We start from the raw sequence: 26,383 nt of genomic DNA, 5'->3' as shown, positions 1-26,383 counted from the left end.
AACTGACTGCTGCCATGTTGTGCACCCCAGAAAGGCTGGGCTCAGGAAGGTCATTCAGACTCATAGCCCAGCATGCATGTGAGCCCAAGCCCAGGGAGGTGCTGGTGACTGCAACTGTACTACGTAAAGCCAGGCTCAAGGGGGGCCACCGACTGCCATCACAACACACCCAGGCCATTCTGAGTGTGACTCAAAGAAGAACTTCAGATGCTCACAGCAGTACCAAGCAGGGGCCCCCAGTACCTCTAAGAACAGGAACCAATATTTTCTAATAAACAAGAGCTTTAAACTTTATGTATTTATTTTTTAACTGAGCTATAATTCACATATCATAAAATCTACCCTTTTAAGTGTCATTTGGCTTTTTTAAAAAATATTTTATTGTGTTTTAGGTGGAAGTTTACAGACTTAGTTTCTCCTTCAACAAACTGTACACGAATTGTTCCATGACATTAGTTGCAATCCCCACACTGTGTCAGCACTCTCCCCATTTCCGCCCTGGGTTCCCCGTTTCCTTTCGTCTGGTTTTCCTACCCCTTCCTGCCTTCTCATCTTTACTGTTGGGCAAATGTTGCCCTTTTAGTGTGGTGTAATTGTTTGTTCTACAGAGCACGTTCTTTTCAGGTGTTATTGTTTATTTTATAGGCCTGTCTATTGCTTGGCTGGAGCCCTGGTGGTGTAATGGTTAAGAGCTCCGCTACTAAACAAAAAGGTTGGCAGTTCGAATCCACCAGCTGCTCCTTGGAAACACTATGGGGCAGTTCCACTCTGTTGTAGAGAGTCATCATGAGTTAGAATCAACAGGTTTGGTTTTGGTTTTTATTGCTTGGCTGGAAGGTGGTTTCCAGGAATGTCTGTAGTCCCAAGTCAGAGGACTGTCTTAGGGCCATTGTCTCAGGAGTTCCTCCAGTCTCTTATCAGGTCAGTAAGTCTGCTTATTGGAAAAATGTGTGCGGGGGAAACATGTAACCCAAATAAAACCCAGGGTCCCATATGGCCTAAACCAAACAAATAAATAAAGCCCTTAATGTTGAGTCGATTCCAATTCATAGCGACCCTTTAGGACAGAGTAGAGCTGCCCCATAGGGTTTCCAAAGGAGCAGCTGGCGGATTTGAACTGCCGACCTTTGGGTTAGCAGCTGAGCTCTTACCACTGCTCTACCATGACTCCCCATATGGCCTAGTTTCATGCAAAGAAACACACTCCAGCAACTCAAATCCTTACTTGTCTCCCTCTAAAAATATTAAAGGAATCAACTGAAATCTTAGACTCTTGATAATATCAATCACCTTTCCCTGCCAATTCTCCCAGACCCCATGCTGCCCAGAGCCTCCCACTCTGGCCCCTAAACCCAGCACACACCCAGCCCATGGCTTTTTGTCTTATCCCCTACCCTCCCTGCTCTCCTATAAACTCCTTCCTCCACTTAGGTCCATTCTTTCTATCCCGTTTTTCTGACTCTCCCTCACGGAACTTGCGGAAGCTGATAAAGAGCTCACTTTAAGGGGTGTCACGGGGGGAGTATTTGGGTAGCCAAAGACAAAATAAAAAATTCTCTCCAGTAGACGGCATGGTCGGTGTAGAAGGGATAAAGATAAAGAACACCCTCCTGTTACGCTCTTGTCCCCTGCCCCTCTTATACCACAGGTTTCTGTAAAGACTATGCTAGGATGGGCATGGTTTCCTGTCACCAAGAGCTGTCCCAGGCCCCAAATGGGGATCCTACTACCTGTCTATTTAGTATCTTCTGCATTTGAGTCAGGAGCACCACCTCTCAGGGCTCAAATGTCCCCCTCTCCCCTCACCTGTGACCTCCCATGCCTCCTCCAGGTGTCATCTCAGGCATCACTTCCTCAGGGAAGCCCTCCCTGGCAGTCTGTTCCCCTTGAGTGCTCACATACAGCCACTCTCCCTGCCTGGGGTGCTGTGTAGACTCTGATATGCTTCCCATGCGAGTGATTGTTCATGGCTGTCCCCACAGGACTTGACCCTGACGGCCTGTCCACTGCTGATCCTGTCCCTTCTCTGCTCCAATGCCTTCCATGGCTCCCCATTTCACACAGAACAAAAGGCAAATGCTTACCGTGGGTCACACGGCATGGTCTGAACCCCCATTGTCATCTCCCCTCCCCCTCCACGGGTGTCCTTGCCACACCAGTCCTCTTACTGTTCCACCTTTGTCCTTGCTACTCCCCCTGCCTGCAACACTCTTCCTCTGGTATCCACTTGGCTCCCTCCTTCACCTCCTTCAAATCTCTCAACTGCCTCTCCCTGGCAAGGCTGTCTTGGCCACCCTGTCTAAACTCTTAACCCCACCTGGTAGCACTGACCGTCCTTCCCATCTCTCCAATGACAATTACTCCTTATTACGTTTACTGTCCATCTCCCCGTGAGGAGGGGCTCCAAGAGGGCAGAGACTGGGACTGCCGACCCATCTGTTCCCTGCTGTATCCCCACGTCTACACAGTAGGATAGTGTCCCCCTGGCGCACAGTGGGTGCTCAATAAATACTGGTGAACACACGAGTGGTGCGGGGATGGGAACAGGCTGCTCATGGAGGGCCTGGCTTGGGTCACAGTGTGGCTGGGGGCTGCCCTGGGGTCCCCAGGTCACAGAGGCGGTGACAGGGATGGGGACATGGGGATTCCGGCTCAGGTCTGAGCTAGGGGAGTGACTGAAGGGCACCCCTCCTCTGACTGCTTGGGGTGCCCATGAAGAGCACCCTCCAACTGCCTTGGATTAGTGTGGCCAGCCCTGCCTTGGGGTCTCTGGGACTGGGGGGCTGTGGGGCTTCAGGTTGGAAGGGACAAGATGTGGGGAGATAGGGCATAGACACCCGGGAGGAGGTCCGGCACCCATATCCTGGTCCCTAGCCACAGCCACTTCCTCCTGTGGCCAACCCAGTAACTGATGGCAGAACTCAGGGGCTCTACCACCCAGCACCACGGCCATGCCCAGCCTCTGGCCTGCACTGGCCCCAGCTGGCACTGTGGTGGAGTGCCTCCCTCCACGCATGGACCCCAAGTGACTTCCTGGGGCAGGAATAAACAGCAACAACAAAAATAATAATAGCAGCAGTGGACACTTCTAGAGTGGTTACACTGAGCAGGCACAGTTCTACAAACTCTGTCAGCACACTGAGTCCTCCTAACAACTCGAGTTAGTACATCCCCATTGCACAGATGGGGAACTGAGGCACCGAGATGTGGAGGTCTCACAGCTGGAGGGCAGCCTGCGTCTTCCTCGTCCAGGGTCCACCCTGCTCCTCTGTGTCCTCGAACCCACTGCTCCTGTGCACGAAAGGTCACTCAGGTGGGGTTCAGCCTGGGTCTGTGTGACTGCAAGGCCTGAGGCCTTGCCTCTCCCTTCACTGGGCCTCAGTTTCCCCTCCTGGCTCTATGTCACAGACAGGCCATGGACAGGGAAGCCTTCCCAACCCTTCCACCTTCCTCCCCCATGTCTTGGTGTGTTCCTGTCTACCCCTTGGTCCCTGTGTGACTGTGTCTGTCTCCCCACTGACCACCCGTCCCCTGAGGGCAGGGCCTGGGCTCTGCCAGTGACTTGCTTTGTGGCCCCGGCCAGTGCGTCCCCTCTGAGCCCCTCTCTTTGTCCCTGGCCAAGGCACCCAAGCCTCTTTGCCTGCAGGAGCTGTGGCTCCCTCTGGCCCAGCCCCCAAGGACACATGTGTGCAGCCCTTGACAGTTTATGAAGCTCTGATAGGACCCTCATCAAGCAAGTCTGTGGGGAAACTGACTCCAGTGACAGATGAGGAAACTGAGGTGCAGCGTAGCCTCATCTGTCTGCCCACACACTGTTCAGTACGAGGCTGCACCAAGGCTGGTCCAGACCCTTGGGCAGGCACAGCTGGGCACAAGGGGTGGGCCAGCCAGCCAGCAGCCCTGAACCCTGGGTCCTGGCCACACCTGGGTTTGCTTATCTGGCAAATGGGTATTGGGCACCAAACTTGTGAGGAGTGAATGGGAAAGGGCTCTGCAAGGGCTAAAGAAGTATCGGATGCCAGCTGTTCCCATGAGCATGGGGATTGTTTAATGAGGCTTCCTGAGCCTCCACCATGAGTTGGAGATGTGCGAGCAGGGAGCTAACGCTGTGCAGAGTGGTCCAGACCCAGGGGAGGTATTCTGTGTGTGGAGGGCACAGCCCTCAGACAGCAGGCAGTTCCAGAACAGGTGCAGGAGGGAGAACAGCAGGGGGCACATGTGCTGACTTTTAACCGGGTGGTCAGTGAGGACTGCCTGGAGGAGGTGGCCTCTAAGCTGAGACTGAGTAGAAGCCAAGGGAAGAACATTCCTGCTGAGGGAACCCTGAAGTGGGAACAAGCTTGGTGTGTTCTGGAAACTTGAGAAGGCCACTGCAGCCACTGGAGGGCTGGGGGGTGAATAGGGAGGCCTTGAACCCAGCAACAGGTTCTGAGCAGAGTGTGCAGGGATGGGCCTTTGGTTCGTGAAGCCTGGCTCACTGCCACCACCTCCAGGAAGCCCTCCAGCCCTGGTCCAGCTTGAAGGACCCTCCCCCTGCCTCGAGCCCCCCTCTCCCGGGCCAGGGTCAGCAGCCGGTCTCCCATTCTGTCTGTCCCCAGGGGCTGCCAGGCGGGTGAGGCAGGGAGAAAGGGAGGCGGCGGAGGAGGGAAGAAAGTGGGGCCTGAGAAAGCCCGGCCGGCTGATGGGGCAGATTGGTTTCAGCCGGTGTGGCGGGCCTGCCAAGTCCACATCCCCTCTCAGCCGGGTGACTCCACATTCATTACGCTGCACTCGGAAACTTTATCAACGTGCACGGTTGGCGCCATCTCTGTGCCTGGCCACTCCCGGCCTCCGATGGGCCCGATAGCCGCTGATAGATTACATGAGATTGTTTCACTCCCAGACATGATTGCTGAGACTCCGTGGGGAGGCAGGGGAGGGGTGGAGATGCAGAGCCCAGCTGGAAGGGGGGTGAGGGTGGTGGTCAGGGTCCCTGAATATGGCAGGGGCAGCGAGGCCATGACATGAGGTGGGGGCAGCCGAGGCCACGGTGCTAGGGAGAGTGGTTGAGGTTGTGACATGGGGTGGGGTGGCTGAGGCCATGGCATAGGTGGGGGTGGTGGTCGAGACAGTGGGCAAAGGGCAGCCCACAGCGGGGGATAAGGAAAGCATGCCAGGAAGAGGGGCTGAGAGGGCTGGGAATGACCCTTGTGGATGGGCAATAGGGGCCGACAGATTGAGCCATTACACACTGCATGTCAGAGGCAGGTTGCTTCTCAGAAGGAGCGGGGCTCCAGTATGACAGGCCCCTGCCATCTGATTGGTGGGTGGGAGTGAGGGGGGTGGAGGCGGAGGGGGAGAGTAGGCACTTACTCAGGGCCAGTGCTGCGGACACCCTGGCAAGTGGCCACGGGAAGGACAGGCTCACAAGCATTTACACGGCCACCCCAAGATGGGCCCACTTATCCCCCCATGTTCAGAAGAGCTAAGAGGCCCTGAGAGCCCATGCCAAGTGTCCAGAGCTCAGGGGTGGGTAGAACCTGTAGCCCTGGACAACTGGGCTCAGACTGTGGCTCTGCGACTCTGAACTCTGGGAGGCTGGACAGCCCCCTCATCTACCCAGAGCTTGTTCCCCACACTGAAAACTGGAAGTTAGCACACTGGCCTGGCAGGGCCATGAGTACACAGCAAAACCAAACCAAACCTATTGCCATCGAGTCGATTTAGACTCATAGTGACCCTGTATGACAGGGCAGAACCGTCTTATAGGGTTTCCAAGGCTGTGATCTTTACGGAAGCAAACTGCTACACACTGACTCTTTGGTTAGCTGGGTGTTTAACTACTGTGCCTCCAGGGCTCCCTGAGCACACAGCAGGTGCTCCATAAATGCTCCCCTTCCCTTGAGGATTCAGAGAGAGACTCAGTACTGAAGACCCCAGACATCCAGCCTCCACTCCCCACAGCCCAGCTGGTCCCCCTGACGCTCTCCTGGGTCTGACCACCCTGCTGGGAACAACCACACTGAACATCAGTTCCGTGAAGCCCAAGGTGCAGCGCTGCCCACACAGCACTGAATGTGCCCCTCAGAATCTGCCGAGTGGTCCCTGTCCCCATTTCACAGAAGAGGAGACCAAGGCAGGGGTGTTTAATTTACTGGCCCAAGAGGACCCAGCAAAAGAGTGGTGGAGCTGGGATTTGGACCCAGGCCACGTGGCTCCAGAGCCAGCAGCCTGGACCCTCTAGTGTGAGTGAGAGCCATGGCAGTCTTCTCTGGGCCTGGACATTACAGCCTTGAGCCCAGCCTTCTGGTCTTCAGCCTGTGAGAAGGTGGAGGCTGCATGTGGCCAAGGACGAGGGCCGGGTCAAGGCAGATGAGACTGGTGGGGGTCAGGGAACCTTACTTCTGCCTGGATTCCCAGTGCCATCATGATTGGGGCAGAGTAAGTAGAGGAAAAATCTGGCACGCGAATGAGGAGGAGAAGGAGAAGAGCTGTGAAGTTCCGCATGCTCCAAGCGAGCCCTGCAGGGGGAAAGGAAGTCCCTAGCTCACCCCCTGGGCCTGCCCACCCTCTTGCCTGCACCATCGTTCTGTCAGAGGGCAATTCCTGGGCATGCCTGATCGTGGCTTGTAAAAGTACATAGGGAAAGGAATGCCTGCCTCACCCTAGATCACACCAGGGGCCAGGTAGGTTAGGAGGCAGTCCAAAGGTGGTGTTGCCATTTGAACCGGCTTGACTGAGGTATAGGCAACCCCCGTTCAACTGTGTTGGCCAACACAGGTACTGGTATTTCATTTCCCCCACTGACAATCTCATTCCCTGCTCAGAGCTTTTGCTCCTGCTGTTCCCTCAGCCAGTAATGCTGTTCCCTACACCTGCCACCTGCCACCTGCCTGGCATGTCCTCATCCTTCAAGTCGCTGCTTAAATGTCACCTCCTCACCTTCCCTGACTGCCACCCTCCAACAAATAGGTCCCCTCTGGGGTTCTCCATAACAGTACTTAAGACCCTCCGTAATTAGGGATTGTTTTGTTCATTGTGTTCATTCTCTATTTTCCGCGCAGGCTGGGGGCTTCATAGGCCCAGGACCAAGCCACTGTGAAGGCCACCCCTGATGCCTGATCCAGGGCCTGGTGCACAGTAGGTACTCAGCAAAATTTGGAGAATGAAGAAGTGAAAACACAAGGGTGTCCAAAGTCAGTCTGTCCATCTCCCTGTTCCCAGGCAGGCAGGAGTCACAAGACCAAATGGGGGCCCCTGGCAGTAGAGACCCCACAGGGCCAATTCCCAGCTCTGCCTGACTCCTGCCATGGTGATTCCCCCACAACTCCACCACTTTAGGAATCTCTGTTCACAGCTCTGCCTATTTGGAGACTCTGCCTTTGTCTCTAGGGTTCCGTTTCCTTTCAGCTCGCTTTATGTCCTGGGACTTGGGCAGGCGTAGGGAGTAGATTTAGAACTCAGTCATGTGAGTATTTATCGAGCGTGCCCAGCACTGTCCTAGTGGAGACAGCGCTGCCCTGGTCAGATGGAGTTACCTCATGAGAGAGACTGGGAGGACCTGGGGGAGGCTGGCCTGGGGCTCAGTTTGTAGGGCTCACTGGGCAGTTCGTCTCACACACACTCTCCACTGCACCTTCCACTCTCGTGCGTGGCACCCTCATCTTCACACCCACCCTGGGAGCACCATCTCCCCATTTTATGGGGCAGGGGCAGTGATTTGGCTGCTGTCCTGACGGCCTGTCCTTCCCGTCCACTGCTCCTCCCTGTTTCCTCTCCTTAGATCTCAGCCCAAACTCCCTCCTTGCCCCTCCACTATTTTTCCACTTATGCAAGTTCAAAACACACCCACGCTGGGGGCTGGCTTTCTGGTCACGGTCATAGAGCCCTGCAGTGATGTTGGAGCTGTGAGCCCTCAGCTCTGGGCTGGCTGGGCACTTCCACAGACATACTGTGAGGTGGGAAGTGGCCCCAGAGTACAATTTGAATCCTCCTACAAATTTCTTGAGCACCTCCTATATATGTGTGCTCCTGCCACCTCAAAGAACATGGGAAGTCTGGCAGACCCCCAGGTTTCTATACATGGCACAGTCACAGACAAAGGTGGGGACGCACATGGAAGGGGAAACTGAGGCCCAGGGAGGGGAAGGGGCTTGCCCAAGAGCACACACCACCTGGGAGGCAGTCGGTATACTGTCTTCCCATTTTACTGGCAGGGGAAACTGAGGTTTGGCAGCTGGGTGTGATCGCCAGGCAAAAGGAGAGTGCATCTCCCCAGCTTGGGGTGCCAAGCCTGGCAAAAGAGGCCAGGATGAAAGTCTGAGGAAGGTGGGGGGACAGGAGGAGATGGTGAGGGGTGGAGGAACAGCAGAACCAGAGTCTGGGGGATCCAGGCCTCGCGGGTGGGCAGGGCGGGCCTACCCCATCCAGTGGGCCTGCACCGTCTGAACTCGGTGTTCCCATCTGGGGGTCAGCGTGGCTGCGCCAGACCTCGGAATGCACAGGACCTGGCCTCCCATTCAGGCCGCGGAGGTTTGGGATCTGAAGGGCAGCAGAAGGCCGTCTAAAGGTCAGTCTGTCCATCCCCTGTCCCAGGCATGTGGGGGCTCTGGCAGCGAGGAGCTAGGGCCTAGAAGCCCCAGACCCACGTCGGTTTTAAGGGCTTTCCACAGAGAGGGCCACGCCCCCCTGGGAGGCCCGCCCCATGCACCAATCCCTGCGCCTCATGCCCCCTCATTTGCATGCTCCATTCCCATTGGCTGTCAGCACGAGGGGCAATGAGTCTCTGGCCATGGGGACTGGGCCTCTGGGAAAGTTGTTGGAGGGTCTGGGGGGCAGGAGGGACTGAAGGCAGGTCTGGGGGGCAGAGGATACTGGAGGGGCCAAGGTCTGGGTCTGGAGCATGGGAGACTCGGGGACCCACTCTGGAGGGTAGAGGACACTGGGGGCGGATCTGGGGGAGCCTGGTTTAGGGGCCCGACTGATCCCCAGACTGCGGCTGGGCAGAAAGGGGCCCTCCTGGGGAGGTCTTGCCTATAGTGGAGGCACTTCCTTTTTCTCTAAAGCTCCACTGAAGCCTCAGACCCCCCTCCCCCCATGAAGGATAACCTGGAGAGGGAAAGACTCGCCCAGGGTCACACAGAACACAGCAGCCCAGCTGGGGCCTCACCCTCCCTCCACAGCCCGGTCCTTTCCTGCAGAGGAGCTGTTGGGGGCATTCCTTACGTTTTCCTACCATTTCTCGGGGAAGACTCCTGTTTGGCTTCCTTTGTAAAATAATAATAGTGATGATGATAATGGTGACGATGATTTAGGGGACCCAAAATTCCTCCACTTCCCCTTCTGACTAGCGGCTGCGGTGCTCCCGCACTTCGTCGACGACTGGGGCTCAGAGCTCGCGTGCGCTCTGTCCTGGCATTTTGGTGGGCGCGATAAGGGGGACAGCAGAACGCTCCCCAGGAGCGGCAGATAGATGCAGCGATAGTGGCTCCGCCACAGCCCAGCAGCTGCTATCGCGGTTCCTTTTCTTTCTTGTTTTTTTTTTTTGTGTGTGGGGGGAGGTGCGGGGAGGAACATCACACCCCCCACAGAAACGTACAACCGAGGGGTGAGGCGTATCCCGCCCCCTACCCCCGCCCTCCCTCTCTCAGGCCCCAGGTTAGTTCTGTGGCCAGCGTCCAGCTGCCCAGCTGCCTGGAGCCAAGGGGCAGCTGGAAGGGGTAGGGTCCTGAGGATCACTACTGTGGTCAGGGAACAGGAACAGTAGTGGCATCCTGTCCGTACTTACAAAGCAGGACCCCTGAGTGGGGATGGCGCCCCCTTTAATAGACAGGGTAGGGAGGCCCAGAGAGAAGTAGCTGGCCCTGAGGTTACACAGCAAGGTGGGTAGGGCCCAGCGTGGAGAGGAGGCCAGGGTTGGCTGACTGGGCAGGCGACTTCAGGGCAGATGGCCAGAGCCTGGCAGCTTCCAAGATGCCATCGTCAGCCACTGCTACCCAACTGGCACTCACATCACACCAGGCAGCAAATGCTCTCAGCCCAAAGCCTGTGAGGTGGGTCTTAGCGTCCTCAGCCCCGTTTTCCAACGTGGAAATTGAGGTCAGAACAGGAAGTGCCTGAGAGCCACAGTGATGGAGAAAGGCTGAACTTTTCCCACTGTTCCCTTGGGCAGGCTCCACACTTCACCCTGTTGCCCTGGGACTGGGCAAGACAGTTCCCACCAACCCGAACACCCTGCTGACAAGGGGCAGGGGGCGGGGGGTCATACAGGAAGCAACTCCTGGGACTACAGAACCAAAGATCCAGAACCACCTGGCTGCTATGTGACCAGACAGGGCACAGGCCCTCTGCAAACTGGAGCTCATTTGCTAAAAGTCATCCCAGTACTCACAGAGGGTGTGTAGTGGGCAGGGAGGGTTCAGGAAGGTGGGTCCAGCCCTGGGACTCTTGCCCCACATACGACCTCCATCCCCAGTAACATCCTCAGCTGTCTCTGGGTTCTCCAAGCCACTACATGCAGGGCCCCCATTTCTCTCTGATTTAATCCCTAAAAGGCCAAAGAGGCAGGAATTGGTTTATGCCCATTGCACAGGTAAGGAAACGGAGGCCCAGGGTGCTAAGTCACTCACCCAACTTGTCCATTAGGGGGCAGGATTCAAACCCTGGCCACCCCCCTTCTCCACTTGCCCCCTCCCCTGCATGTATGTCCCATTTTACTGGAAATAATGACTTCCTTTAGAATACTGAAACAGAATCAAACCCAAACAGCAGGAAGAAATCAACTTTCTCACTAAACATGCCTATTTTCTAAGGCAGGTGAACCGACCCCTGGGGACCATGCCCCAGTCTCTGCTGCTCCTGGGATGGGCCATGTGGCCCAAGCAGTCAGTGCTCTCTCAACGCCAGGGCCTTTCTCCCCGAAACGGGGAGGAGGGGTAGGCCCTTTGCAGGAGGTGGGGGGCCCTCAGAACCTCAGTCCAGGCGGAGACCCAGACAAGGGCCATGGCCTCCAAGCCAGAGTCTCCCCTGCTGCCCTGTGCTGTGTGACCTCAGTGAGGTGCCCTTGGCCCCTCTACTTGACAACACAGGTCACCCCAAGCCCTGGTGGTAAAATGGTTAAGCGTTCCCCTGCTAAATTAAAGGCTGGTGGTTTGAGCCCACCCATAGGCTCTTCGGGAGAAAGGCCTGGCAATCTGCTTGCATAAAAATTACAGCCTAGAAAACCCTATGGGGAGTTCTACTCTGTCACATGGGTCGCTGTGAGTCGGAATTGACTCGGGGGCAAACAACAATATTATCTAACAATGGCCATCATTAGGGTTATTGTAACTGGGGAGGATCCAAAAATCTCACTGACCTCCCCTCCCCCCACCCAGGCCCCGCCAGACACCCCACCTCTGGAATCCCTGAGAAGCTCGTATCTCAAGACCTCCTTCAAAAATAAACCCAGAAAAAGGGGGAAAGATGGCCAGCTGCCTGTGCCTGCCAGAAGCCCTGGGCATCTCCTCTAGAGGGCTTTCTGCCAAAAAGAGGTGAGTCCAGGGTGGCCCCCACCCCAGTGGGGATGTCCTGGCCTTGTGGCCTCGGTTTCCCCTCCTGCCACATGGATGCGCACCTCGGTGGGCGCCAGTGGCCTCCCCCACACTGCTGCACCTGTCCCTCAGCAGGAGGATTAGCCACACGAAGCCCTAATCTCACGCATCGCGCCATCAGCGCTGATCTCCGATCAGCTGAAGAAGGCGGCTTTATCCAGACAGACACGACGGCACCTGAGTCCCATCTGGGTGCCGCCTATCAAGTGTGGCAGCTGGGCCAAAACTCTGAGATGGCGTCAGGGCTGGGGAGCCCACCAGGGAGCCCATCAGCTTCTGGACCTGCGGCTTGCACCCCTTGGCTGGTTCCCTCCCTCCTGGAAATGGGGAAGGTACATGGTTGTTCATTCAATACCGATGGAGCAGCTACTCTGCCAAGCACTGTCCCAGAGCAGCAGAGATGCAAACAGATCACTCCCTGCCCTCAGGTGGGCCTGTGTTCCCTGACTGCTCCTGTGCCCATTTGACAGATGAAGAAACAGGCACAGGGCTGGAGCCCAGGTAGCAGGTCCAGGCTCTACTCTGAACCAGCCCCCTCTGTCTACCACCTCTGCCCCAGCCTCCACAGCTCCTGGCAGGTCCCTTCCCCACCTAGGTACGACCCCTGCTGAGGGCTGGGCAGGCCTGGGGCACCTTCCTCCCGTGTCACTGTCACTCTTGGCCTGCACCTCACGCCTGCCTGCCCCGCCCCTTCCTGCTCTGCCCCTGCCTGAAGGCAGCTCTGGCCACTGTCTACCGTCCATCAGATGCCTGGGTGGAGCGGACCAGCCGCTCCATGGTTCATGGCCAGGCCTGGGGCCAAGGGAGGCCAGCGAGGGTGGCGGCAATGGTCAATGGTTCCCCCTGGCCCCCACACCCCCACCCTCTTCCCTACCTTCTTTTTCAAAAACATAATTTATCTGCGTATTATCAAGAAATCCAGACACTTTAATCAGTGAGCTATGAAGTCAGAATTTCCATCCTTATCTTCGGGAGGAGTGGAAACAGAGGAGATAGGCGGCCGGGAGCGGATCGCTGGTGGGGAATGTTAATGGGAGGAGAGGCTGGGCTATTGGCCACTGAGACGCCGGTATCTCCCCCATTATCGAGGCCGTATCTCACCAACCATCGCAGGGAGGTAATGGGGCCAGTTCAACTTTCCGAGTTATCACGGGAGCTGAAATCTGCGCCCGCCAGAGGCCCAGGCAGGAGACAGCACAGGACAGACAGGCCTTGGCTGCTTGGGAAGGAGAAGGGCCGGGCAGCCCAGCTGGGCTGGGAGCCCCCACGGGCCTGGGTGCCTGTTGGCCAGTTGCCATCAGTCTGGGGGCTCTCTCTCCTCTTGGGGAGATGTCTGGTTGTGGTGGGCCTGGGTGTAACAGATTGTGCAGGAGGGGGAACTGAGGCTGGAGGCCTCCTCAGGGTCCCACAGTGGGGCTGGAATGTCTGGGCCAGGCTCATGAGACACAAAGAGGGTGGGAGGCATGGGGGGACAGCAGGTGGGGACTGGGGTGTAAACATCTGCCCTTCTGCCTGGGCCTGAAGTGTCCTGTTCCCCAAGGCTGATCTAGGCCCCAACCCCAGGAGTGGGAAACATTAGTAATAAAAACTTCAGAGTGGGGACACCCCTCCTGGGCTCTGCCCCTCAGCAGCCTCGGGATCCAGGGGCAGGCTCAGTGCACCCTTGAAATATTGACAAGCCACTCACCTGCCCCCAGGAACCCCACATGGGACAACCCTGGGATTGGACACTTAGGACCTGTAAATGGGACACCCTTATCCATTTGGACCACCCATCCCAGCCTCCTGTGGATTGAGGGGTCCCACTTAACAGAGGGGCAACTGGGGTATGGAGCAAGGGTCTCACCCAAGGCTGGAGGGTAGGTAGGGCTGAGCCCATGTCTCACCCCCTAGGGATGGTCTTGGAGGAGCTGGCCCAACATGAGCCTGCCTGGGCTTCAGCTCTGGTTTCTCTCCTATAGCTGGACGGCCGTGGTGGCCATCTCCACCCAAGGACCCTCCCCACGGCCAGTGGGGAGCAGAGCTCACTGTGACCAGAGCTGGACACCACTGGAGAGACGGGAAGGCATCAGCCTCCTAGCCTGGAAATGGGTGTCGCTGGCCAGGTGGAGAACAGAGAAGGCTCTACTCAGAGCAATCCTCGCCACGGCCCTCTCCTGCCTCCACAAAATACATGAAAAGTGGCTCTTCATGCAGGGTTAAGGGCTTGAGCTCTAGTCCTGGGTCTGACCTTTAAACTCTGGAGGTCTCAGTCTCCCCATCTGTGCAGTGGGCTAATACCGAACCTCTCTCAAAGCTTTCTGGGAGAAGCAGGGGAGACCACCTCTGTAATGAGACCACATCAGAGGCTCAGCAAATGTTTAGGAAATGCAGCTGTCAGCGCCAGTGACCTGGCAGCCTGGTGGGTAAGCATGGGGTGGAGCCTGAGCCCGGAAGAGAGGAGGAGGGCGGCTGGGGTCGGAAGGTGGAGGCCATAGGAGGCCCTGTGGCTGCCAATGGCTCTGAGCCTGGCTTCCTGTCACACGAGGGTCCGAGCACAGGACACCAAGAGTCCACAGAGCAGTAATGTCATCCCCGAAGGCCACCTGCCCACTTGCGGGGCCTGAGGACCCCCTTGCCAGGGTGGATCCCCCCATCGACCGCAAGGGCGTACTAGAGGAGGACCCTAGGCAGCTCTGCCCATGCGCTCTGTTCCCAACGCCTAAAGGAACTGAGGCTACCACCCTGAGGCCCCTCCTGCTTCCTGGGTCTGACTTGCAGGGTGGGGGGTTTATGGAGAAAAGGGAAATTAAGGCAGGAAGCTGTGACAGGTGCAAGCATCAGCCCATGAGGGCAGATGCGGAAAGCTAGAGGGCTTGAAGTCAGAAATCAGGAATAAATGGCAGGAAGCAGGCCCCAGGGAGACTGGGCAATTGTAGTGACATCTGAGGGCTGTGAGCAGTCTGGGGAGGGGAGAGTGGGACCCTCTGACCTCCTTATTCTGATTTTTTACACAGCTCACACTCCAGCTCTGGCCCAGGCTGTATCTCCTATGTTGGCAACGATGCTCCATTTTACAGACTTGGGGAGGCTCAGTGACTTGCATGAGGCCCAAGCTCGAGAGCTGGATCCAGGACTTGAGCCCTTGGAGCTCAGAGGGGTGAGGTGACTTGCCCAGAGCTTCAGGGTCAAAGAGCCTGACCTGAGACTCTAGCCTGTCCTTGGCTCAGGGGCCTACAGGGCAGCTCCTGTAGGCACCTGTGTGGAGCCCCATGGTGGCTGTCACCTTGTCCCAGGAAGCAGCCTTCTCTGAAGCAGATGGCCTGCCAGCTGTGCCCTGTAGAGGAATGGGGGAGGGGAGAAACCGGTACTCAGCCCCACCCCCGTGTCCATAGCAAGAACATCCCCCGATTGTGAGGTGGCCTGGCGTGGCCCTGACCTCTCCGAGCCTCCATGTCCTTGGATGCAGGATCAGGAGAACTAGAGGAGGGAGACCACAAAGTACTAGCAGGCAGGATGCTCAGCGCCTGAGGGCTGACTCTGCAGGTCGAGCCTCTGTCTCCATTTTGGCCCCAGGGTGGGGGCCAAGGGGACCACAGCCGGGCGCTGGGGCTGAGCTCTGACCGTGCCTACTGCACCCCATCACCCTTTTACAAGTGGGGAAACCAAGGCTCCCAGAAGCCACGGCCAGCCCAGCCTGGGGAGGCGGAGTGAGGGGGAGAAGGGGCCTGCTTATCTGCCTAACCCGGCTCTGGCCCAAGGCCGGCTGCCACATTCCTGCCCCAGTGGGCTGCTGCCTTCTCCCAAACATTGGGCTGCCTAGGGGGAGAAGGAAGTGAGGGGGCCGGGCTGGCAAGAGGCCCTGAGAGGGGGAGACATGGGAGTAGGGACAGGTGGCCTGGGGGCTAAGTAGGCACTGCCCAGGGTCCATCTCTGGGCCTTTGGATCACGCCCCCGTCCCCTGTGCCCTCGAGCACATTGCACAGTCTCCCAGGGCCTGGCTAATAAAGATGAAGTCCCTAAAAGCAAGTAAGGTGCTTGGGCAGGAAAAGAAGGGCTGGCTGGCATGGGCGCCCACCCAGATGTGCCCTCCTCCCTTCAAAAGCTCCCACAGATGGGAGGATGAGGGAACAGACCCCTCAGGGCTTCTGGGAAAACATCAGCAATGCAGCCACACAGCCAGGAGCTCCTGCAGCTGCAGTACCCAACCAGGGCATGACCCCCGGAAAGCATTTTATGGTTTGTATATCTGGAATCTCATGTCCCCCCAGACCGAAAAAAAAAAAAAAGCCCCAGGAGGGAGGTGCTCTTACTAAGTGCCTGTTTTCAAAAGGGGAAGCTGAGGAACGAGAGAAGGCACTTGCCCACAGGGTCACTGCCCAAGGGTCATAGTCCAGCTTGTGTCCAAGGCAGCCTCCACCATGGTGACCTCCTGCTCCAGAGATGGAGGACCTAGCCCAGGCCTGGGTGAGAGTTCCTACTGTGGGGGGTGAGTGGGGATAAGTTCCCCCGGGGCCCCAGAGGGAAGGTTCTGTGCACTTGGCCCATCCAGTGGCCCCATTGTACAGCTGGGACGGGGGGCAATAGGTCACTGGCAATGAGCAACCTGAAGCCCCACGCTGACCCAGAGTTCCAGGTCTGCTCCAAGGGGCTGTGTTCATTAAGCACCCACTGTATACCAGCCCTCCTTGAGAAGATAACACAGCCATGAGGGAAGGGAGGTGCTGCTCCCATTCTACAGAGGAGAAAATCAAGGCTGGGAACTCCAAAGAGCCCTGCCTGCTGAGGCCACTCAGCCAGGAAGGTGTGGCTGGGCTTGAACCGGTGGCCTCGCTCTGGGATACTGCATCAATCCATGGAGTAAAGATCAAAGGTTGAGATGGGGTTAAAGGTGAGACCCAGGCCCCTCTCAGCCAGACCACCCCGTTCCTCCTTGTCTGGTCTCTTGGAGCCTGCACATCCTTCTTTGAGAAAGAGGGCAGTGAGCAGGGATGTGCCCATCGAGCAGCTAAGGAAACTGAGGCAGAGAGGCAGAGCCACCCTGTGATGCTGCCTGGGCCCAGGGCAAGATGGGACCCTGCCAGGAACATCCCCATGGCAGCCTCCAGCCCTCTGGGACCACTCATCCCCTGGCCGTGCCACCTGCTGGCTAGGGACCCTAGGCAAGCCCCGCTTTCTCCAGATCTCCAGCCCCTCATCTATGAAGTGGGCGCAGGGACCCTGGGTGTCCTCCCACTTGGCTGCCCTGCCCTCATGGTCCCCCAACTCTAGGCTGGCTGGAATGAGACCTTTCCAGAGCTTGGTGGGGAGGTGGGGGGATATTGTCCAGTCCATTCTTCTCTCTACCCCCCAGCTCAGAGAGGGCACACCATGAGCCAAGGCTGTGCAGCCTCAGGGCCCTGACATGTTCTCGTAGAAACAAGCAGGTGGGGACTGCAGCCAGTTAGGGGGCAGTAATGGGCTCGGCTGTGAACACAGGGCTCCCCGGTCCAGAGCAGGGCCTTGGGGGGTCTCTGAGCCGGTGGGCATTCCTGGGAGGGGGCTTGGCAAAGGGGTTTCCATCTTAGAGGAGCTGGAAACTACAGATTCAACTGACCAAGTGGTACAGAGACACCGAGGAGGACGAGGTTGACAGTAGTGGTAGCTGTCTGAGGCAACACGATTCTTGTACTAGTGCTCTGGGCTGATTCTATCACTGTTTCTATTTTACGAATGGGAAACTGAGGCTCACATGGGCAGGCCCCAACAGGGTCCCACCACCACTAAGTGGCACTCAGGCTCTGTGACCATGTGTTTTACAGCAAGCCCATTAGGTCACTGACTGACCAGAGAGTTGCCGTAGATCCACTACGTGGGAACAGGACAGACTCTGTTCCTGTTCTTGGGGAGCTCTCAGGCCTAAGTAGGGACCAGGTCATGGCACAGATTGGTGAGAGTGCTGCAGGAAGACTGCAAGGAACTAACTTCCTGGGATGGGGAGATGCCCGAGTCCAGATCTGTCTGAGCTGCACAAGAGCAGTGGCCCATGCAAAAGCCCTGGGGCTGGAAGAGACATGGCACATTCACATGACGAAGGGAATCAGAGAGATGTGACCCCAGCCTCTGCTCGAGCATGGGCCCTGAGCGTGGCTGTCCCCCGTAAGTGCCAGGGTTCCTTCTTCACAGGGCCACGCACACTGCCTGCGACTTAAGGTTGACTGTGCTCTCACCCACCGGGTCACCTACCTCCTTAACGCTAAAGACAAGGACATGGGGCTCAGAGCTGGGGCTGAGGAGCTGACCCCTCTGCAAGTGCTGGACCGCCTCAGCCCTGGCCAGTCCTGCCTGAGTGAGAGTGGAGGATGAGGTCTGGAGAGTGGCTTGCAGCTGTGGCCTCAGTGTCCTCCTCTGTGAAATGGGGATGGGCCATTGGGATGCTCCAGAAAGACCCTGGGGTTCAGTGGCCGGTGGGCAAGAGCTCCCGTTGGGTGTCCCAGTGCGGCCCAGCGACCTCTGGGCGGCCCAGCCCGGGTCGAGGGGTTGACGATACCAATTGGCGAGGCCCAGCTGCCTCCAGGAGGAGGCCTGTCGATGGCAGATAGGCCTCCGGGAGTATTATTCATGAGCCCGTCAAGCCCCAGGAACGTCTGGTTGGCATAGAAACAGGAGATAAGGGGTACAATTAATGGCATCGCATTCCCTCCTCCTTTCTTCCCCAACTGACCCATTTAAATCCCCAGTGGTACTCGGTGCCATGCTCGGCTCCCGGTGACCTCTGGGGAGGGGCCAGCTGGGCCAGCAGGGCTGGGCCCAGGGCTCTAGCCCTCAGGGAGGGCCCAGTGGAGCCTCCCGGGGCCGCACCTATGCAGTAATGGCTTGGAAGGGAGACCCCAAGAGAGGCGGAGCAGGCAAGGCTGGGAAAAGACCCCTGAGGGCCTCTGTGCCCAAATGCCTATTTCACAGATGTGAACAACGAGGCCTGGAGAAGCCCACAGGCAGACAGAGGTGGAAGGACTTAGGAGAAGCAGCGTAATGACTGCAGACGTATAGGATAAGAGCATGGAGCCAGGTGCCTGGTTCCAATTCTGACTTTGTCACTTTCTTGGGTAAGCAATGTAACTGCTCTGTGCCTCAGTTTCCCCATATATACAATGGTAATAAGAATGGGACCTGGTCTAAGTTCACACATGGCCTGGCACACAGCATGTTCTGTAAGCTCCCTAACTGTTGTCATCGTGTGCTGTCGAGAGGATTCTAACTCACAGTGACCTCACATGGCAGCAGAACTGCCCCATAGGGTTTCCTAGGCTGTAATCCTTAGGGAGCAGATTGCCAGGTCTTTCTGCTTCGGAGCTGCTGGCGAATTCAAATGACTGACCTTTCGGTTATAAGTTGAGCCCTTAGCCACTGCGCCACTTAAAAAAAAAAAACCCTAAAAAACCCAACCTTTGACATCAAGACGATTTCAACTCATATCAACCCTATAGAAACGCGATAGAGTAGAACTGCCCAATAGGGTTTCCAAGGAGTGACTGGTGGATTTGAATTGCCGACCTTTTGGTCAGCAAGAAAGCTCTTAACCACTGCGCCTCCAGGCTCCACTATTCGCTATTAGTAATATGATTACTACGGCCACATAATGAATGAACTGACGGTCTTTGCTGAGGCCCAGGGATGCAGGACAACCAAGAAGAGCTTGGAATCAGGCTGAAGCCACAGGCAGTCGGCAGGAAGGCTTGGTTGGGTTCAGCATCCTTCAGACCTGGGTTCAAGTCCAGACTCAGGACTCTAAGCCCTGACCCTCTGTTCCCATGTTCCCAGGACCCTGAAGACAACTGTGCCTGTGACGGCATCATCCAAATGCCAGGCACACCACAGTGGTGCTCCCCTCGGGGGTGGTGACCAGTGCAGGGACTGGCTGGGTCTGGCTCGGAGGAGGGGTCAAGGCTGGTGAAGGTAGAACTTACATCCCTGGGCGGCAGACACGATCAGACCCATTTTTCAGAAAGGGGAAACTGAGGTTGTGGGAAGCGAAGGAACTCTTCTGGCCCCTCTGCCATCATAGTGGGGTTGTGGCCCTGCAGGTGGTCCCTGGGAGTCAGGCACAAACCTGGGCGCCTCCCAGGACCCTTGGAGGGGAGTGTGGATGGCTCCATGCTGAGAGTCCCTCTTACCTCTGTAAAGTCACAAGGAGATCAGCCTCCTCAGAGTTCAAGGGCTCCTGGGGGGCGGGCCCTTCTCCCTTCCAGGCCTAACCTGGGCTCTCCCCAGAACGGGCCCTCACCAGGCGGTGCTGCCAGCCCCACAGTGGGCGTCTGCCTGCCAGGCAGAGCGGGTGGTAACTTTGAAGCTTGGAGGGGATTAGTCATCCTGTGGCCACCGATAATTTGTTTAATAAAACTCCAAGAATGTGTGAAAAACACCTTCCTCAGAGACTGAGCTGATGCTGGGGGCTGGGCCAGGGCGGGGGCCAGGCAAGTCCCTGGCTAGCCTTTGTATCCCTTTGGCACTTGGGATCCATGGTCTCTGAGGGTCTTTCAACTGTAAGGGGCTCCACGGTCCCCCTGACACACCCAGCCTGGGCCTGTGCTCCCAAGACCTGGAGCTTGTCCTTGTGCCCATTTTTCCGAGAGGGTAACTGAGTCTCCAGTGCTCTCCCACCCTCAACCTTGCCTCTCCACACAGGCTACTTGGTTCCTCAGCTCTGAATGGGAATCACTCCCACAGCCTCCGGGAAGCACCATTCCATTTTTCAGAGTTGGAGACTGAGGCCAGCCTGTTGTCCCTGGAGAAGCCGGCATGGTTGGAAGTCCCCTGCTCCCGGAAGTCTCCTGAGTAACCTGTCTGCTCTCACCCCTCCCTTATTTGCTCTCTTGGTGCCCTCTGTGTCCCCAGGGCTGACAACAGGTCAGCAAACACTAGCAGGTGACCAAGGCTTTTCCACGAGGACATTCGCCCCTGATTTGGGGGACATGTTAAAACAGACTCATCACACCAGATTCCCCTCAAAACAGCCCGGGCGATGCAAACTACTTTAACTCTTTTTTTCTTTCCTTTCCTTTTTTTTTTTAAAAAGAAAACTCCCAGTAGCCTACACCCAGTACCGCCAATAACCAGCCCCTCCCCCTCAGCAAGACGCATGAGGTTGCAAACACCCTCTCCCTCTGCGGTGATAAAGCCGCTCCGCTATCTCGCACTATCTAATGGCAATCGGTGGCCCCTTTGAGAGATGGGGGGCGGCAGGGTGGGATGGGTCCTCGCTCCCTCCTCACCCTCTTGGCCAGCGCCAAGTCAGTTTCCTTTCATTCCGGCGGACTGTACCACCGGCCCGCCGGCGGGGGGAGGCCCAACTTCTTGGCAACGAAGTATGTTTGGGGGGAAAACTCGCCCAGACCGATCCGCGCGGGAGCCTGTTCCCTGCCCCACCCGGCCGGGGTCCGAGGCCCCCACTAGCCCCGCTGCGACGCCTCCGCGCTGTTGTTGCTGAGCCCAGCCGGGTCTGGTGGCCGCAGATAAGGCCTCTTATCGCTCTTGGCGATCGCCATCGGTGCTGTGGCCCCGGCGCTTATCTGGAGCTCACATCGACCCAGGCTGAGGAAAACCCGGCGGGCCGGGGGCGCCGGGGGTCCGGGCTGCACCCTGCCCGGGCTCTCCACCCGGCCGCGCCGCCGGGCCTATCGTCTGCGCCATCTGGCCGGCCAAGGCCGTGCTCCCGCCTCGCCCTCCCCCGCTCCCACGTTTGAAGTTAATAAATGGAAGCGCCTATCGCTGCCGCCATCGGTTGCGCGCTTATCAGCGCGGCACATCTATCTCGGCGCAGAACAAAAGGCGCACAGAAGCGCGGGCAGCTGCGCCCCGGCTTTGATGGGGGCGTGGAGAGCGGCGGCCCACCGCGCTCGGCCTCTCTCCTCCCTGGTCCTCCCCACTAGCGGGGCCGGCCGCAGGTGAGGTGAGCGCGGCCCGCGCAGCTGCGAGGGCCGCACGCACAGCCGAGGGCGGAGGGCGCGAGGGCGGGCACCGCCGCTTGGTGACAATCAGAGCTCGCATCTTAACTCGCCCGAGATCTGCCAGGAGGAGGAGGCGCCCCGGGCCGCGGCTGCAGGGAGGGTGCCTGGCTCCACCCCCCAGGTCCGGCCCACTCCCCTTCCTGGCCGTGGGGTGCGCTGAGGGTGGGCACTGTGGGCTGGGTGGGCACTGTGGGCTGGCCGCGCACCCCTACGGCCCCGGTCCTCAGTGAGCGCTCGGCCCGCCCAGCTGGGCCCGGGCGCTAGCCCCGCTCTGGCGGCCTTATCGGCGCTGGCGATCGGCTCCCAACCTGCGATCTCCCTCCCGGTGCTATCTGCATTTCTCATCACGCTGAAACACACACACACACACACACACACACTCACACACACGCGAGGACAGAACAGAGGGGAGGAGGGGAAAAAGAAACCAAAGAATGAGCGCAGATCGGGACCTGTGGGTGGTTCTAATACTTCAGTTGACATGATAGAAGGCGACTTTCGGAAAACAGGTCCCGTTTGCACACTGGGGGAGTCGGATTACGGGAACCCAGATTCATGTTGAGTTTCCACCTCTTCGGAGACCTTGGGAGTAGACACTCCCAGGCGCACGCACATGGGGGTCCTGGTGGTAGTGCACGTGTGCACAGAGGAGCTGAGCAGCGGGTCTGGCGCCCCTCGTCGCCTCCCAGTCGCCCCTTCCCCCAGGGCCTGCCCGTGTGGCCGGAGTTGGTCCGGGAGTGGCCCAGTAGGAAGCCCCCCGCCCGGCCTTGGCTGCCAAAGCGCGAGGTTATTATTGGCGTGGGGTGGGGAGGGGCGGCTTCCTGTGCACTCGCTTGCTCCGGGCTGAGAGCGCAGGGCCTCTTATCGCTCGGGTATCAGCATATAGGACGCTAGATGGCCGCCCGGACCTGGGGAGCGGCCCATGAGCCAGATAGACGAGAAGCTCAGACGCTTACAAGGGAGACCCTGACCAGGGCCAAGCCTCAAGGGTGCCTCTTCCTGACTCGGAGATGCCTCCCAAAGGCGGGTACCCATAGGCATCTGAGGGCACCGTTTGTTGCCGGGAGGCCTGAGCCCAGCGCTATGCCAGCCTTGGCCCGCACACGAGGAGGGGGCCGGGCCTCCCGGAAGGTGTCCGGGGGAGACAGCGCTAGGGTCGAGATCCCGGTGCCAGGCTGCGGGGGTCCAGGTGACTGGAGCCGAGCGCGTGGGCTGCAGCAGCTGCTCTAGCCCTTCAGCCACGCGCCTCTGCGGTCAGTACCCGGCGTGGTGGTGCGAATCGGCCCGCAACTGGGCCGACCGTTCTCCACGCGGCCCGGGTGCCCCTTCTCCCTCCCAGGTCTCTCCTTTTTCCTCCAGATACCGAGCCTGGGAGAGTCAACCCGAGAGATAAGATCACAATTTCAGCCCGTCCCGACAGAGCGATCTTATCAGGATGGGACTTGCAGAATGGAATATTTTAAACTTTATCGGAGCCCAGATCAGGCCGCCCTATCCGTGCACCATCTCGGGAGCGGGGGAGGGGCAGGACCGCGAGGTGGCCGCTCGCCAGGCCGCGCCCGGTCCCCCGCGGCGGGCACCCCGCGGCCGGACCGGTGCCTGTGCCAAGACGCGGGGGCTCTCCGCCCAGAGATTAGATTACTGCGCGCAGGCAAACAGCGCTGGGGCGCGGGTGAAGGTCGTGGCGCTTGCTGGGCGGGGGTCGCGGGACAAAGTTTGACTCACGCTTGATCTGACGAGGAGTGCTCTGCTTCCTCCTGGACATGTCTCCGGCGCCGCGCGCCCTCCCGGCGGCCGCCTCTAGCCCCGGGCGGGCGGCGGCGGGCGGCGGGGGCGCGGCGGGGCCGCGGGGCCGCTCATGCCCCCGGCCCCCGGGCTCCGCTGCTGCCCCGGCCCGCGCCCCCAGCCCGCCGCGACCGGGCCCGGAGCCGCCCGCGCCGCCCGCCGAGGCCGGAGGCCCGGGCCCTGCACTCGGGAGGGCGCGCGCACAGCCGGCGGCGGGCGGCGGGCTGGGGCCGCTCCGCTCGGCTCGCGCAGACGCCGCCGCCGCCGCCGCCGCTCCGGCTTCTCTCAATGGGACCCGCGGGCAGCAAGCGGCCACCCGGCGAACGCGGCGAGGGCGCTCCTGGCGGCGGGCAGGCGGGAGGGGCTGCGCGTCACCGCCGGGCCCGCCCCGCCCCTCCCGCCTCCGGCCCCGCCCCTCAGAGGGCTGGCCCCGCCCAGCCCCGGATCCTTCACCGCCGCGGCCCCGCCTCCACCCCAGGCCCCGCCCCCGGCCCTGCAAAGCCTTCTCGCCTCCTCAGCCCCTCCCTCCAATCTTGCGGCTCTGCCTCCAGGCCTGGCTCGCACTCCGAGACTTCGTCAGTCCCGCTGTCCCGCCCCCGGCCTAACCTTGATCTCTCTCCTCCTTGGCCCCGCCTCCCGGCACTGCAGCCCCGCCCCGCCCTGGCCCCGCCCCGAGGCCCCACCTCCGGCCTAATCTGGATCGCTTTTTGCCCGGGCCCCAGCCCCTGTTGCATAGCTATGTCCACAGTGCACGCCCCCAGCCCGGCCCTGAATAGCCCTCTCGCCTCCTCCGCTGCTCCTTTCAGCCCTCCGGCTTGCCGCAGCCTGCCTTGGACTCATAAGCCCCGTTGCCCGCGGCAGCGCCTCGGGCCCGACTCCAGGCCTCTCTGGCCCCTCCCCCGTGCTAGCCCCGCCCCCAAGCTCGCCTCGCTCTGGTTCCGACCCTGCACTCCGAGGCTCCGCCCCCGCCTTGGCACCTCCCCCATCCGCCTGAGGCCCCACCCCTTTGCTCTGTAACCCCGCCCCTCGGGGCCTTGGACCCGCCTCCGGGGTGCTCAGCTCGTCCGCCCCTCCCCTGCCTCCACGGGTCGGGGTCTGGGGTACGGTGAGGGCCGGTCTGGAAGCCTGCGGCCTGAAGCCCCACATTTGTCCTGGATAGACTTGGGGTGTGGAGCGGGCCTGGCGGGAGGAATGGGGGCTCCGTGCGAGGCTGCGGTGGGACCTCCCCCGTCCCGGTCAGCGGTCCTCCGTCCCTGTCCGCGGACTGAGGTGGCGGTACCCCCAAATGGCGGCGGCTTCCGCCTTAGGGACGGCGGGGGGCCTTGGGTCTCCTTGCTTGGGCTCAGTCCTGGCTGGAAATCGGGAAGGGGACGCCTGATCCCAGCGACCCTCGCAGTAGCCTACTGGTTGTTTGTGCCTCTTGGGGTCTCTTCTCACCCGCGGGCAGTGGGGGGTCCACCTACCTCTCCAGGGCGCCCCCTGCTGGAGGCCTGGAAAGGGCCAAGTGATCCTCCGCTCCTCTACACTCCCCATTCCCACTTCCAGTACACGCCAGAATGGAGTTGAGGCTCCCAGAGTCAATATTGCCCGTCCCAGGGCCTGGAGATGGAGAACTGGCCCTCTGGGATATGTTCATGGGACCTAGAGGCCACACACCACCTAGAGCACCCCCCATTCCATAGTGAGGGAAACTGAGTCTCTGGCCTGGCTCCAGCACTAGGGGGCTCCCCCACCAGCTGAATTGTATTATTTTGTTTTAATGTCATTGGCCTGCACTTCATGCCCTTGCGGCATACTCAAAGTAGGGGAGTAGGCCCAGGGGTTAACAGGAAGGAAGGCCTTTGCAGAGAAGACCCCAGGGCACCTGTCCAGATGGCCTGAGCCCTTGCCTGATTGACTGCCACAACAGCACTACCTACACCAGGGCTGAGGCTTGCTAGGGACTCTGCTGTGAGACCCCACTCCATTCCAGCATCCTGTCTGGGGGCTTACCACCCTCCGTGGAAAAGGAGAGGGCAGGGGCTGCCAGGGTTAGCTCAGAGCCAGGGCTCTCTCGTCTGCCCCTGCCACCCACCTCGGGACACTGCGGTCTGTGCCCAGACCACCCACCCACCATTGGAAACTGAGGCAAAGGCCAGGGGACCTGCCAGGGACACATGGCTCAGTCAGCTCTCCACACTCCCTGCCAGGGCCAGCTGCCTGGGGACTCATACTTCTCTGGGGAGGGTGGGGCCCATACCTGACTGGTTCACTCAGCCCAGGGCCCCAAGACATTTGTTGACTGGATTAAGAGCTGGCCAGGCTCCCCACTGGGCTTCACCACCTTCCCAAAGAGAGGTTGCTTTACAGGATGGGGACCTGGGGGCTACGAGGGGCCTCTTGGAGGAGGCGACCATGGGTTTGAGTGTCCACACAGAGCAAAGGCACCCAGTCTGGTACCACTGGAATGGCTCTTTAGGGAAGGCAGGTCCTCACAGACCTCATCGGGAGGCACTAAGCTACACTGTCCAGGGCTCCCACTCTAGGGCAATGTCACCAGCAGCATCAGCAGCATTGCCCATGCCTCTTGGGGGATCGCTCTCTCACAACCTATCCTGTCCATTAAGACAGTCAGGGCCAGCCAGGCATAAGGAGGCAGAGTAGGGCTGGGACTACATAAAGGCTGCTTTCAAACACCAAAGGTACTGTCATAGGGTTGGACCCAGAGATCTTTTTCTCCAAGAATGAGTTCAGCTTGAAGAAGTTTTTGGGATCTGAATGGGTGGCCGAGGGGTGAGTAAGCTGCCCATCAGTGGGGGTGAGCAAGCACAGGCTGGGCCACCTTGGAGGAAGATCAGCTTTGGATGGGGATGGAGAGGGGTATGGGATCAAAGGCCTCTTATGGTTCCTTCTGTCCTGACAGTCCCAGCACCTGACCTGATTCTAGCTTCTCTTTGGGGGGCAGGTCTCTTCTGAGTCACCCGCACCCTCACATTTGGGGGCTGTCTTAGTCTTAGTTTCCTTGGGCTACCATAACAGAAATACCACATGTGGGTGGCTTTAAAGAACAAAGATTTATTTTCT

At 59.0% G+C, this 26,383-nt stretch overlaps 1 protein-coding gene across 3 annotated transcripts in view; it reads right to left on the bottom strand.

Annotated features, from left to right (window-relative positions):
* The window catches only part of ZFPM1 (zinc finger protein, FOG family member 1), a 67,566-nt gene extending 43,383 nt beyond the window's left edge, over positions 1-24,183 (bottom strand). Inside the window, exon 1 of one of the 3 annotated variants that reach the window (XM_049864177.1) lies at positions 24,106-24,183. In XM_049864177.1, the coding sequence (XP_049720134.1) occupies positions 24,106-24,160 (55 nt within the window). In that variant the 5' untranslated portion in view covers positions 24,161-24,183. Of the gene's footprint in view, positions 1-23,260; positions 23,342-24,105 lie in introns of those variants that run through there. The other 2 variants (XM_049864178.1, XM_049864179.1) reach the window with 2 other exon arrangements.
* Between the last annotated feature and the right edge of the window lie 2,200 nt (positions 24,184-26,383).

Source organism: Elephas maximus, chromosome 21 (assembly GCF_024166365.1).
Source record: "Elephas maximus indicus isolate mEleMax1 chromosome 21, mEleMax1 primary haplotype, whole genome shotgun sequence".
Classification (NCBI taxonomy): Eukaryota; Metazoa; Chordata; class Mammalia; order Proboscidea; family Elephantidae; genus Elephas; species Elephas maximus.
Note: the sequence above shows the minus strand (reverse complement) of the source record. Positions and strands in the feature narration are given on the sequence as shown.